This window comes from Anabrus simplex, chromosome 2, assembly GCF_040414725.1.
Source record: "Anabrus simplex isolate iqAnaSimp1 chromosome 2, ASM4041472v1, whole genome shotgun sequence".
NCBI classification, from domain to species: Eukaryota; Metazoa; Arthropoda; class Insecta; order Orthoptera; family Tettigoniidae; genus Anabrus; species Anabrus simplex.
The window spans coordinates 500,773,024-500,786,311 of NC_090266.1; the positions used below are offsets into that span (position 1 = coordinate 500,773,024).

Below are 13,288 nucleotides of genomic sequence, written 5' to 3' on the forward strand. Positions count from 1 at the left end.
AAAAACACTTGATCGAGGATTTAGTGTTGCTGGGACAAATTTCTGGAAGGTTGATCCAGGAAGTTGTTTCTTCGAGGAACAGATAACGTGGGATTTTTACAACATGATTTAATTAAGATGTTCACAGGACCATACAATTTGAACAAATAATATGGGAAAACGTAGTTTCTGGGAACGGATAATAGAGGTTCCACTGTACACAAAGATATTTTTATTCATTATCATAGAACTTTGACAACAATTTAGCTTTATAATTACAGTAAATGGATAAATGTGATCCGTACTGCATTCCACAAAGATGTTACAAATGAAAACACACAATAGAAAAATTATAAAAGTACCTTCCACAGGCACAAGTGGTACTTCTGTTCGAAGTATCACAGGAGCACCCCAAGTGTTGAATTCTGTACTCTTACTGTAGGACTCCCCAAACATTTTAGCTCCTTTTTGCGTAACCATAGCCCACATATCACGCCACCCAATAACCTGAGCTCTCTTGGAACCAAGGCGCTTTAGTAAGTCACGGGCTGGCTGCTTCATCTGGAAAGTACCCTCATCCTGCAAAAAAGAAATTATTCTCTGTAATTCATGAAGTGTACACAACACTCTACAGATGATGTTTACCTTATTCGGGAGGAAATCTCAAAACATAAAGAGGGACAAAGAAGGGTGTTCATGTTCCAATAATTGAATCGGATGGTAGCCGATATGCATTAAGTCGAATTTGAACATTATTTAAACATTCAGTATACTGAAGTATTGAACCAAGGACCTTCGAATGGCATAAGAAAAAGACTATATAGAGATTATAGCCAATAGTAGGAAAAATGTAGAGGTTGTAGTGGAAATTGGTGAGGTAACAAATTTAAATGAATTATGGCCATCCCTGTTCAAGAAGCCTGTCATATCCAAGCAAAGTGAAGAACTCCCTAGAAGCCACAAGCAACCATCTACATCCATGAGATCCAAACAATTTAAATATACAGCAGCCAGACTGGACTGGTTCAAGCATCTATCTACACAGACTCTCCGAGTCATGCATAAATTCTTTTTCAAGAAACCAACATTTTTAATCAACTCTACAATGCCTTATGAGAGGGTGTAAAAGGGTAAGGTGCCAATAAACTTCAAGAAGCTGCAGGATATTGGAAAAATCATACAATATATTCAACATGAAAAACTAGATTTTTGAGCAGATATTCTGAAGTGGCCAAATATGGCAAATGAATGTCATTCGAGTGGTGGTGTAAAATATATTTGTACAGAATTTAAGTAGGTTTTACGTTACAAATACCTTTTTAGACAAAATATCAACATGAAATATTAACTGAAGATGCGTTTAACTATATATATAAAAAAAGAATTTTGTCTGTACATTGCTCAGAATTTGAAAAGAATGGTATTTCTGTATCGGTCATGTCCACAGTAACAAGGAAATGCACTTTTTACTTTTCCGTAATTTCTGTCTGTCTGTATGTATGTACACGCATCACTAGAAAACGGCTAAAGAGAACTTAATGAAAATCAGTATGCAAAGTCGGGGAATAAGTTGCTACAATCTAGGCCATAAATAATTTTATTCATGTTGATTGAAAAGGTAGTTTAGGGGAAGGACTAAAATTTAATTTTCAAATATTTATGTTATTAGTGGTCCTATCTTAATAAAAATTGGTATGGGAAGTCGGAAAATAAGTTGATACAATCTGGGCTATAAATTATTTTATTCACACTGAGTGAAATGGTAGTTTAAGGGAAGGACTGAAACTTAATTCCTAGATATTTACATTATTAGGGGTCCTATCTCATTGAAAATTGGTATGCAAAGTCTGAGAATGAGCCACTAAAACCCAGGCTATAAATAATTTAATTCATGCTGAGTGAAATGGTAGTTTAGTGGTAGACATAAAATTTTATTCTCAAATATTTATATTATTAGTGGTCGTATCAATAAATACTACATAACTAAAGTTATATATAATTAAATTTCTGACCATTTATATCGTACATTTTTACTGTACCAGCTATGATAACACAGATATTCATGAATTTGTATTTTGGTTGCTAAGTCCGTATCAACGCCGAGCCACGAGAAAACGGGTTAACAGAATTTAATGAAAATCGGTACATATAGTCGGGGAATAAGAAACTACAGTCTAAGCTATAAACAATTTTATTTACCCCAGACGAAACTGTAGTTTAGGGAAAGGCGACTAAAATGTAACTTTTAAATACCTATGTTATTGGTCCTATCGAAAAGTACTACTGGTACATAACAAAAGTTATACAGAATACAATTTCCAGTCATTTATGTTTCATTCAGTTTTAACGTACCAACTACGATAAGAGTGGTATTTCAGAGTCGGAAGAAAACTAAATGTGAAGGCCTACAATATCGAAAGCGCATAACATTTATCAACGATAACATTACATTGACTTACATTGACCATTGTTTGTTGTGATGTTCTTTGTCTCTTACGGTACCACTCAACCCCGATAGATGGGATTACTGCTGCGTATCGAGTACAACAGCCTGACTGAATATTGGTAGTAAATACCTGGGGAGTTAGAAAACTTCCTTCTTTAGCATGCCATTCCTCTGGTTCATACATTCTCTGATACAGCTGGTACGTAACACTCTGGTTCATCATAGTATTCCAGCTATTCGATCCCTACTCTGACGCGCTGTGTTGAATGAGCAGTGGGCACAGTTAAGGCAGAGGTTCACTTAGTACAGTAGTAGTAGTAGTAGTAGTAATATGGCCTGGTCTTGAATAACAATTAGGGCTATTCCAAATTATAGCAACACAATTCACTAAATAACACAAAATTCAACCCTGAAAAGAGCTGTTTCTTAAGAAAAGCTTATTATTCTTCATTTTTATTAAATTCTACATTCATTTTATTCCAAATTAGCAGTGAAGAGGGGGTTTCTCCTCTGGCTTGGAGGAAAAATTTGCCTCCAAGTCAGATTTTTCCGCCGCCAGTGTAGTGAATTGATACTTTCCGACTCATCGGGTACTCCTAGGAAAGAGATTAGTAAAAGGGCATAGTTTTTGCTCTGGGACACTGCAATATTCGACTCCTCCCACCGAAAAAAGACAGTGTTCACGGCTCAAGGCTGTCTGCGGTTTGGTCATTCCAGCTCTGGAACTTTGGACTGTTAAATCGGGAGCTTAGCGCTGTTCATTAAAAGTGAGAAAAAGTGTGGTTTTTCATTTGATCGAGTATTTCATATGAAAGCATTGCTTTTAATTGCGCCATTCCTACTTATGTCATTGTAATGTATGTTCATTTCATTTGGGAAAACCACTAAGGCAGTCTTTCTGATAATATAAAAAGACAGGTGGAGAGTGAGTGTCTACCATTATAATGAAAGCTCCCCAACCTGATTGTGACTGATGGTATGCAAGCAGGTCTACCATTACAGTGAAAATTCCCTAACTCCGTCTTCATATGAGAAACGATGTTTGGTGACTTCCCAGTCGTGTTTCTATGGTAACATTAAGAGCTATGCAATTTCATACTATCTCGCTCACAACGTGTACACTACCTAACCTAGAATTCTGTATAAAATGTAGAATTCCGTAGCGAAGCACGGGTACATCAGCTAGTGTTATATAAAATTGACCACGGAGATGAAAAGCATGAAGTCACTTCTTCAAATCTGGTTTCAAAAGTTGTTTATTAAATTAAAATTTGCCTTCCACTAATACAAATACAACCTGAGTAATTGCTCCACAATACGAAACATTAATACAGTGTGTTGTTAAGTTCTCTTTGAGTAATGATATTTTTTCTTTCTCTCCTGGAATGTAGTAAAAACTTACTTAATGCTTTTCAGCTCCGGCTGATTAAGTTACTGACGAGTAGAGAAAATAGTTATCCTGAAAAGCACTTAAATGTGCCTCTCACATCAAAGTACTGTTTAATGTCAACAAATGACATGATCATTCAACCTTGTACAGACGCGGCAAATACCATATTGGCCCAAATGTAGGACCTCTTTTTAACGTTTTTTTCACTTGGCTTACATTACACCGACACAGAGAGGTCTTACGGTGACGATGGCATATGGAAGGGCTAGGAAAGGGAAGGAATCATCGATGGCCTTAATCAGTGTTCTCCCTAGAACATTTTTAATGGGCCACCGCCCTACCATTTTTACAGACCGCCCGGCTAACATAACCTAGATATGAGGTAGTTACATAATACCGTATTAATGCATATTCAAGTCATTGAGTGTTCCAAATTAAACTTAAAACTTAAATACTATAAAATGGTTTATTTAAATGATAAATCTTCATTATTTTCAGCATAATTGCATCAATTTAGCTTGTCATGCGCGAGTGATGTCCGCAGTAGCATGGAATCACATGCGAGCACTCAATTCTGCCATAAAGATTCAAAACCATATGGTACTCCACAACAAACAAGTGGTAAGCCCCAGTGTTACATGATTATGAACGAGCTGGTTAGTGTGATGGCCTTTGGTCACAGCGGTCCCGGGTTCGATTCCTGGTAGGGTTGGTTAATTTTGCAGGCATGGGGGGTTGGGTGTATTTGTCGTCTTCATCATAATTTCATCCTCATAATGTGCGAGTCAAATCAAAAGACCTGCAACTGGCGAGCCGAACATGTCTTCTGACACTCCCGGTACTAAAAGCCATACGCCATTTCATAAGTATGCTAAAAGTATAAAATACAGGTTTTATCTATAAAAGTACACCAAGATTGTGTAGAACACTAGATAAATTCCATGTTCATAATCCAGATCATGCTGGTCTGGAATCTCTCCATAAATAAAGTAGCACAAGATGTTCTGTATTATCTCCTGGGAACTCCGTGTACTTGATCTCTTCTTAAGAACTTTTCAAAGACAGTCTCTGAGTAGTGAATAATGAATATCACCAATGAAAGTATTAAAATATTTCTTTCAGCACTCATGATGTATCAATAACTCTAAAGAATCATATTCTTTATATTTTCAAGAACTCCCATCAGTAGGAATCTGCATTTTTCGTTTTATTTTTTGGTGGAAATTGGGGTTATTTTTTAAGAATTTCACGTTACTTTTTTAGAATTTTGTGTTATTTTAATTCATGTTATTATCACATTTTGGGATTTTTAAAGGTACTTTTTTATGTAAATAAATTACTGAAGAACAATATGTAGTTTTATTTAAAGACACACACATTTTTACCATTTAATTATCGCTGAAGAATGCATAATATGAAAGAAAGGTACAATTTTTTTTTTTGTCACTTTCCTGTTGCAACCCAAGTCACTCAAAACTCCTGAGTAGCACGAAGAGAAACGTTCACAGTCAACATTAGCACATGGTTACCACACTGACTGGAGAGTTCTGCCATTAAACTCAGGATGACTGTCAAGCAAACTAATCAGAACTTTCACAATATTTATTTTTCTATCTTGCAATTTGATTGGTTTTCTTCTTGAAGTTCACTGTAACCTTTTATGATCACTGAATAATTCTCATTTTTAAAGAATGGAATAGACTTCACTTTTTCCACTAGTGCTGAATCGACATTTCTGTTAATGATGAATACTGGACTAAACAGTTCTGTATATAAAATGTATAAAGTTGACATATTTGCATTATTGTCTCATTTTGTTTTATTTTGCAAAATAAATCTGTTCAATTTTCGAATTGTTAACAACTTTATGTATAGGTAACTGTTTCCCAAGCATTTTTTTTTCGCAAATGAGAAAAACCCATCAGTGCTCATGATCTACTGTTGGTTGGCTTTGGGTCAGTACATTAAGTTTTGGTCACTACTACAGTTCTGGTGGATCATGTGGAAAGGAGAGAGAGTTCATCACTTCGGTTAAATAAAGGAGAGAGAAGTTATGATGAACTTCAAATTGCAGGATTTACTTGAGGTAAAATGTAATAATAGTGTACAGGCAGCAAAAAAGTCTGGTGATTCTGAGTGTAATGTATGACATTGGCAGAAAGATAAAGAAAAGTTTAAGAATGCTAGCATATTACAATCACCAAAGCTGACCACGACAAATTCAGGTGAAATAAGATTTTTTTTCATCAGTTAAGAACTTCATGTATTATCAGTATTGAAATCTATTCAGGAGACTAGGTATGAGGTTATCCATCTTTCAATACACTGCAAGTAATATGTCAAAGAGATTATTAGACCATTTTACAATTTAAGGGACCAGTTTCAATCCAACCAGGGGTCATCTTCAGCCTTATAATTCTAAACATCGGCAAGTTACACAATGAATGTACAAACATTAAAATCCCTTATAGTATGCATTATCACAAGAAATAACACACACATCTCTATATATATGAATGAATGAAAACCTACAACCTGTTTTCCAGTCATTGACCGGGTCAGGGATGTAATGAATGAAACTTATATAGGCTGTTATTACAATGGGGTCGCCACTCCCAAGGTGATTTATTAATGAGTGATAAATGCTATGAAATGATAATGGAGAGTGTTGCTGGAATGAAAGATGACAGGGAAAACCGGAGTACCCGGAGAAAAACCTGTCCCGCCTCCGCTTTATCCAGCACAAATCTCACATGGAGAGACCGGGATTTGAACCACGGTATCCAGCGGTGAGAGGCCAACGCACTGCCGTCTGAGAAACGGAGGCTCCCTCTATTTATATATATATAATTCGCTGGGGCCATCAAGGACCACGTTAAGTCTTGCATTTTACACTGAACTTGGCCTTCTTTAGAGCCCAAATTTCCCTCATTCTTTGTGAGTGGGCCTGCTTACGCTCCTCTGTCCAAGGGGCACCGTGTCTTCTCTTCGGTTGCTCGTCTCGGTTTAGTCCGTTCGTCAATATTTTCTTGTGGAAGAGATCTCTGTTAAGGGCGTCTTCAGCTGAGATATGTAGCATTTGCAGGTCTTCTTTGGTATTTCTAAACCAGGGAATTGTGGTTTTGGGGTTTGAATAAAAAAGTGAAAGATTTCTTTAGTTAACTTTCTTCCGTCCATTCTTTTCAGATGACCGTAAAATCGTGCCCGTCTTTTTCTGATTGCGTCGGTAATTTTCTCTATTTTGCTGTAGACTTCCTTGTTGGTTGATGGATTCCATTTCTGTACTTTGATCCCAAGATTCCTCTCACAATTTTGCGTTCTCTTTTCTCCAGTTCTTCAAGGAGTCCTTTGTTGGCATTTAGAGACAGGGTTTCGGCTGCATATAGAACTACTGGCTTCAGAACTGTTTCATTGTGACGAATCTTGATGTTTTGGGAAAGGCATATTTTGTTGTAGATTGTGCGGGATGTTTGGTAGGCTATTTCCAGTTTGCGTACTCGCTCCTGAAGTGCTTCTTTGTCCAGTCCATTTTTCATGATGATCTCACCCAGGTATTTGAATTTGTCTACTCGGGTGATGTCCCCGTATTTTGTATGGAGTTTTGGTGGAGCCTCTTTGATGTTAGTCATTACTTCTGTTTTCTCAAACGATATCTGCAAACCAGTTTGTTCGGCAATTTCCTTTAAAATTTCAACTTGAGCTCTAGCGGTTTCTATGTCGCTTGAGAGAACAGCAATATCATCAGCAAATGCTAAGCAGTCTATTGCGATCCCCCTTGGATTTGGTTCCTATTTTCAATGGACTGTAGTTGGTTTCCTGTAATCTCACCCGCCAGGTTCTGATGATCTTTTCAAGAACACAGTTGAAGAGTATCGGGGATAGCCCATCACCTTGTCGGACTCCTGTTTTGATGTCAAAGGAATGTGAGAAACATCCGTGGAACTTCACCTTGGATTTTGTATCGGTCAGGGTGGCTCTAATTAATGCCAGCAGTTTCAAATCAACTCCAAATTCATTTAAGATGTTTAACAGGACTTCCCGGTCAATGGAGTCGTACGCTTTCTTAAAATCCACAAAGACGGACACATACTGCTTGGACCTTAGTGTACAACATCTGATGATCGTTTTGAGATTTTGGATATGTTCAGCTGTTGAGCGACCTTTTCTGAACCCTCCTTGGTATTCACCTATTTCATGTTCGACTTGTGCTTCCAAACGCTCCAGGATGGCAAGTGATAGAATTTTGTAAGTCACGGGTAGCAAAGATATTCCTCTGTAGTTGTTGATGTTCTTCATGCTGCCTTTTTTTTTGTAATGGATGGATCAAAGCTATTTTCCAATCTTCGGGTAGGGTCTCCTTGTTCCAAATTTCTTCTATTTGCTTTTGCAAGATATCAAGTGATTCCTCTGGGGCATATTTCCATAGTTCTGCTACTACAAGTCTTCCCCCGGCGCTTTGTTATTTTTGAGACGGGCAATGTGGAGCTTTATTTCATCTCTGTCGGGTGGTCTGGTATCTGGGTACCTGAGTAAGGGTTCCTTGGTCTCAATGGCGCTTTGCGGTTTAGAGCAATTAAGTAAATTCTTGAAGTAATCTGCCAGAATGCAGCAATTTTCTTCATGTGACGTCGCCAGTGTGCCGTCCTCTCGCTCAAAGCATAGAGATGGTGGTTTATACCCAGTGAGTTTGTGTTTGAAGGCTCTGTAGTACTCTCTGCTTTCATTCTTCCTAAAGTTTTGTTCTATCTTTTCAATGAGAGATTTTTCGTATTTACGTTTCTCAGTTCTGAACACCCTAGCTGCTTGGGCACGTTGGGTTTTGTAGGTTTCCCAATCATTTTCTGATTTCATAGAGTAGTACTGTTTCCACGCATTGAGTCTTTCTTGGAGGACTGATTCGCAGGTACCATTCCACCAGGCATGCTTTTTGCTTCTCTTGATTTCTGCAACGTCTTTGGCGGCCTCAACAAGGAGACTTTTGGCATTGTTAAAGTCACAGTCATTTGGTCTAGCCTTCTCCTGGAACTCCTCGACCCTTTGCCGAAGTTTATCATTGTCGAAGCATGTGATCTGTTTGGTTGTCTTCCTTGTGTTTGCGGGAATTGGTTTGAATTTGATAAGAGACATAATGATCTGAGGCCACATTGATGCCTTTCTTTACCTTGACATTCATAATCTCAGGGCTGTTTCTCCTGGAGATTGCAACATGATCAATTTGGAACTCTCCGAGAGCTTGGACGGGAGAACGCCAAGTCATTTGCTTTCTGGGTAGATGGCGAAAGTGGGTCGACATGACCTGCAGGTTGTGATTTTCGCAAATGGACACCAGTCTTTTGCCGTTGGGATTGGTTCTTTTGTGAGCAGGGTAATTTCCTATAACTTTCTTGTACTTCTGTTCACGACCTAGTTGGGCATTGAAGTCACCCAAAAGAAGCTTGACATGGTGTTTGGGGATTTTGTTTAATTTTTCATCGAGTAGGTCCCAGAAATTATCAACTTCGTCTGGATCAGACTTGTTCTTATCGTTTGTAGGAGCATGTGGGTTAACTAGGGCGTAGTTTTGTCTGTACATTGCTCAGAATTTGAAAAGAATGGTATTTCTGTATCGGTCATGTCCACAGTAATAAGGAAATGTACTTTTTACTTTTCCGTAATTTCTGTCTGTCTGTCTGTATGTATGTATTTATGTATGTACATGCATCACAAGAAAACGGCTGAAGAGAATTTCATGAAAATCGGTATGTAAAGTCGGGGGATGAGCCACTACAATCTAGGCTATAAATCATTTTATTCACGCTGAGTGAAATGGTAGTTTAGGGGAAGACCTAAAATTCAATTCTCAAATATTTATATTATTAGTGGTCCTATAGATAAATACTACATAACTAAAGTTACACAGAATTAAATTTCCGATCATTTATGTCTTGTACATTTTTACCTACCGGCTATGGTAACACATATATTCATGAATTTAGATTCTTGTTGTTAAGTCCACATGAACACCGTGCCATGAGAAAATGGGTGAACAGAATGTAATAAAAATCAGTAAATAGAATCAGGGAATAAAAAACTATAGTCTAAGCTATAAACAATTTTACTGACCCTGGATGAAATGGTAATTTAGTGGTAGGTGCCTAAAATTTAATTTTTAAATACTTATGTTATTGGTCCTGTAGAAACGTACTACATAACAAAATTTATGGACAATACAATTTCCAATCATTTATGTTTTATTCAGTTTTACCATACCGACTATGATAAGAGTAGTATTTCAGAGTCAGATGAAAACTAAGTGTGAAGGCCTACAATATCGAAAGCGCGTAACATTGATCAAAATTAACAGTACATTGACCATTATTGTGATGTTCTTTGCCTCTTATGGTACCCTCAACTCCAATAGATGGGATTACTGCTGTGTACCAAGTATAAGAGCCTGACTGAATATTGGCAGGAAATAACTGGGGAGTCAGAAAACTTTTTTCTTTAGCATTGTGTGGCTCACACATTGTCTGATACTGCTGGTACATAAAACACTCGTTCATCACAGTATTCCAGCTATTCGATCCCTCCTCTGACACGCTGTTTTGAATGAGCAGTGTGCACAGTTGGCAGAGGCTCACTTAGTAATAGTAGTATGACCTGGTCTAGAATTACAATTTAGGCCTATTCCAAATTATAGCACCACAAGTCAGTAAATAATTACAAATTCAACCCTGTAAAGAGCCGTTTCTTAAGAAAAGCGTCTTCCTCTTCACTTTTATTAAATTCTACATTCAATTTATTCCAAGTTAGCAGTGAAGAGGGGTTTACTCCTCTGGCTTGGAGGAAAAATTTGCTTCCAAGTCAGGTAGAATTTTCACCGCCAGTGTAGCAAAATGAGATTTTCCGACTCATCGGGTACTCCTAGGAAACACAGTAGTAAAAGGGCATAGATTTGCCCTGGGACTCCACTATTCAACACAACACCCCCCCCCCCCCCCCGCCGAAAAAAGACGAAGAGTGTTCACGAATCACAGCTGTCTGCGGCTTGATCATTCCAGCTCTGGAACTTTGGACTGTTAGATCGGCAGCGAAGTACTGTTCGTTAAAAGTGAGAAAAGGTGTGGTTTTTCATTTGATCGAGTATTTCATACTGCATTTAATTGCGCCATTCCTACTGACGTCATTGTAATGACCTGTGTTCATTTCACTTGGGAAAACCACTAAGACAGTCTTTCTCAGGATGTAAAAAAGCAAGTGAAGAGTGGGTGAGATCATGAAAACTCGCAGACCTGATTATGACTGATGGTAGGCAAGCGGGCCTACCACTACAATGAAAATTCCCTAACCCAGTCTTCGTATGAGAAAAGACGTTTGGCGACTTCCCCGTCGCGTTTCTAGGGTAACGTTTAGAGCTATGCAATATAATACAATGTTGCTCACAACATGAACACTACCTAACCTAGAATTTTGAATGCAATGTAGAATTCCGTAGCGAAGCACGGGTACATCAGCTAGTTAAAATATATAACAACAATATGAAAGACATTTAAAACACCACATAAATTTGGACAAAATTTTTAAACATATTCAATAAAGTCTTAACATTGTATAAACTGGTACTATCAAAAAATGGGACACACACAAGGAACAAATGTAAACTGAGTGACACACTTCAGACTTCCAGTCCAACAGAACTTGTTTACAAGTGGTCAATTTACAAAAACTTTTATTTGAATATTTTACATCTGGTGTTTTTAGTCTCTTGTATGTTGTCATTATATATTTTAACTAGCAAGATACCCGTGCTTCGCTACGGTATTATACTGAAATTTATAATTGAAAGCTTATTGTTTTAGATATATAATCCGCCGAAATTCGCGATCTGACTCGTTTTCTGCGAGAATCCACCAAAATTCCCGATCTGACTCGTTTTCTATTATTTTACAGCACGTTTCCTCCCATTTTCAATCTTCCTTTCCAGCAATCGATTTCGTACTTCCCGGGCTAGGCTCAGGTATTCCTCCTGGTCAGTTGGGTCCGTAAATCTTTGCCATCTTTTCCTTTAATCGTTTTTAATATGGATAAAATCCTTCAGGAGATCCGGCCTGGTGTCATATTGGGTGCCTTGGTAGCACTGAACCCGCGGCCGGACTGCATTCTTAGTCATTACCCGTCCAGGAGCCGTTACCAGCGCGGTCCGCACATTTGACGACGGTCCGGAACATTATTATTATTATTATTATTATTATTATTATTATTGTGTGTTGCTGGAATGGCTGATGACAGGGAAAACCGGAGTATCCGGAGAAAAACCTGTCCCGCCTCTGTTTTGTACAGCACGAATGTCACATGGAGTGACCGGGATTTGAACCACGGAACCCAGCTGTGAGAGGCCGGCGCGCTGCCGCCTGAGCAACGGAGGATCCTTATAAGTACATTAATAACAGTAAAATCAATTGGTCTCACCTCCTTCTACACCCCACCGCCGTTAAGTTTATTTACCGCCACCCCCACCCCAAAAAAAATTAAAAGAAGGCTTGTTTCTTTATGTTTAAGGGAGATTCCAAACACCAATGTTCACGTCTATTACCTTCAGTTTTGTGATATAACTATCCCCATAAAAGTATTTTACTTTTTTCACTTCATTTCACACTACTGCCCCCCCCCCCCCCCCAAGTGAACTTTCCCGCAAAAAATACTTGTTTCTTTAATAGTAAAGGATCTTCTAAATACCAATTATCACGACTCTAACTTCTTCAGTTTTTGATTTATGTGTCCTCATGAAAGGAATTCAACTCCTTTACACTCCCGCCTTCCAAGATGGTTTCCCGCCCAAAACGCGTTTTTCTTTGTTTTTAAAGGAGATCCAAATACGAATTTTCACGTCTGTAACAACTTTAGTTTTTATTAGATGTATGTATTCTCATACAATTAAGCCAATTAATTTTTCAATTCTTTCACCCCCCTCCAACCCCGCTTCATTGGATTTTTTTTTTTTTTTTTTTGCTAGGGGCTTTACGTCGCACCGACACAGATAGGTCTTATGGCGACGATTGGATGGGAAAGGCCTAGGAGTTGGAAGGAAGCGGCCGTGGCCTTAATTAAGGTACAGCCCCAGCATTTGCCTGGTGTGAAAATGGGAAACCACGGAAAACCATCTTCAGGGCTGCCGATAGTGGGATTCGAACCTACTATCTCCTGGATGCAAGCTCACAGCCGCGCGCCTCTACGCGCACGGCCAACTCGCCCGGTTCATTGGATTTTAAGAGAATACGTGTTTCTTTACTTTTAAAGTAGATTGAAAATATCAAATTTCACGTCTGTAACATTTTCATTTTTTATATATCAGTAGCCTAATTAAAAGAATTCAACACAATTTTCAGTCACTTTTACGCCCCCCTCCACCCAAGTGATATTTCCGAAAACTAAAAATACACGTTTCTTTATGTTTAATAGAGATAAAAAATACCATTTTTCACTTCTGTAACATG

General features: G+C 38.2%; 1 protein-coding gene across 3 annotated transcripts in view; it reads right to left on the reverse strand.

The window, feature by feature from the left end:
* Positions 1-13,288, reverse strand: part of LOC136864197 (protein O-linked-mannose beta-1,2-N-acetylglucosaminyltransferase 1) — a 652,704-nt gene that overhangs the window by 237,743 nt on the left and 401,673 nt on the right. For all 3 annotated transcript variants that reach the window (XM_067140873.2, XM_067140872.2, XM_067140875.2), the window contains one exon: positions 342-558. In XM_067140873.2, the coding sequence (XP_066996974.1) occupies positions 342-558 (217 nt within the window). The remainder of the gene's footprint in view (positions 1-341; positions 559-13,288) is intronic.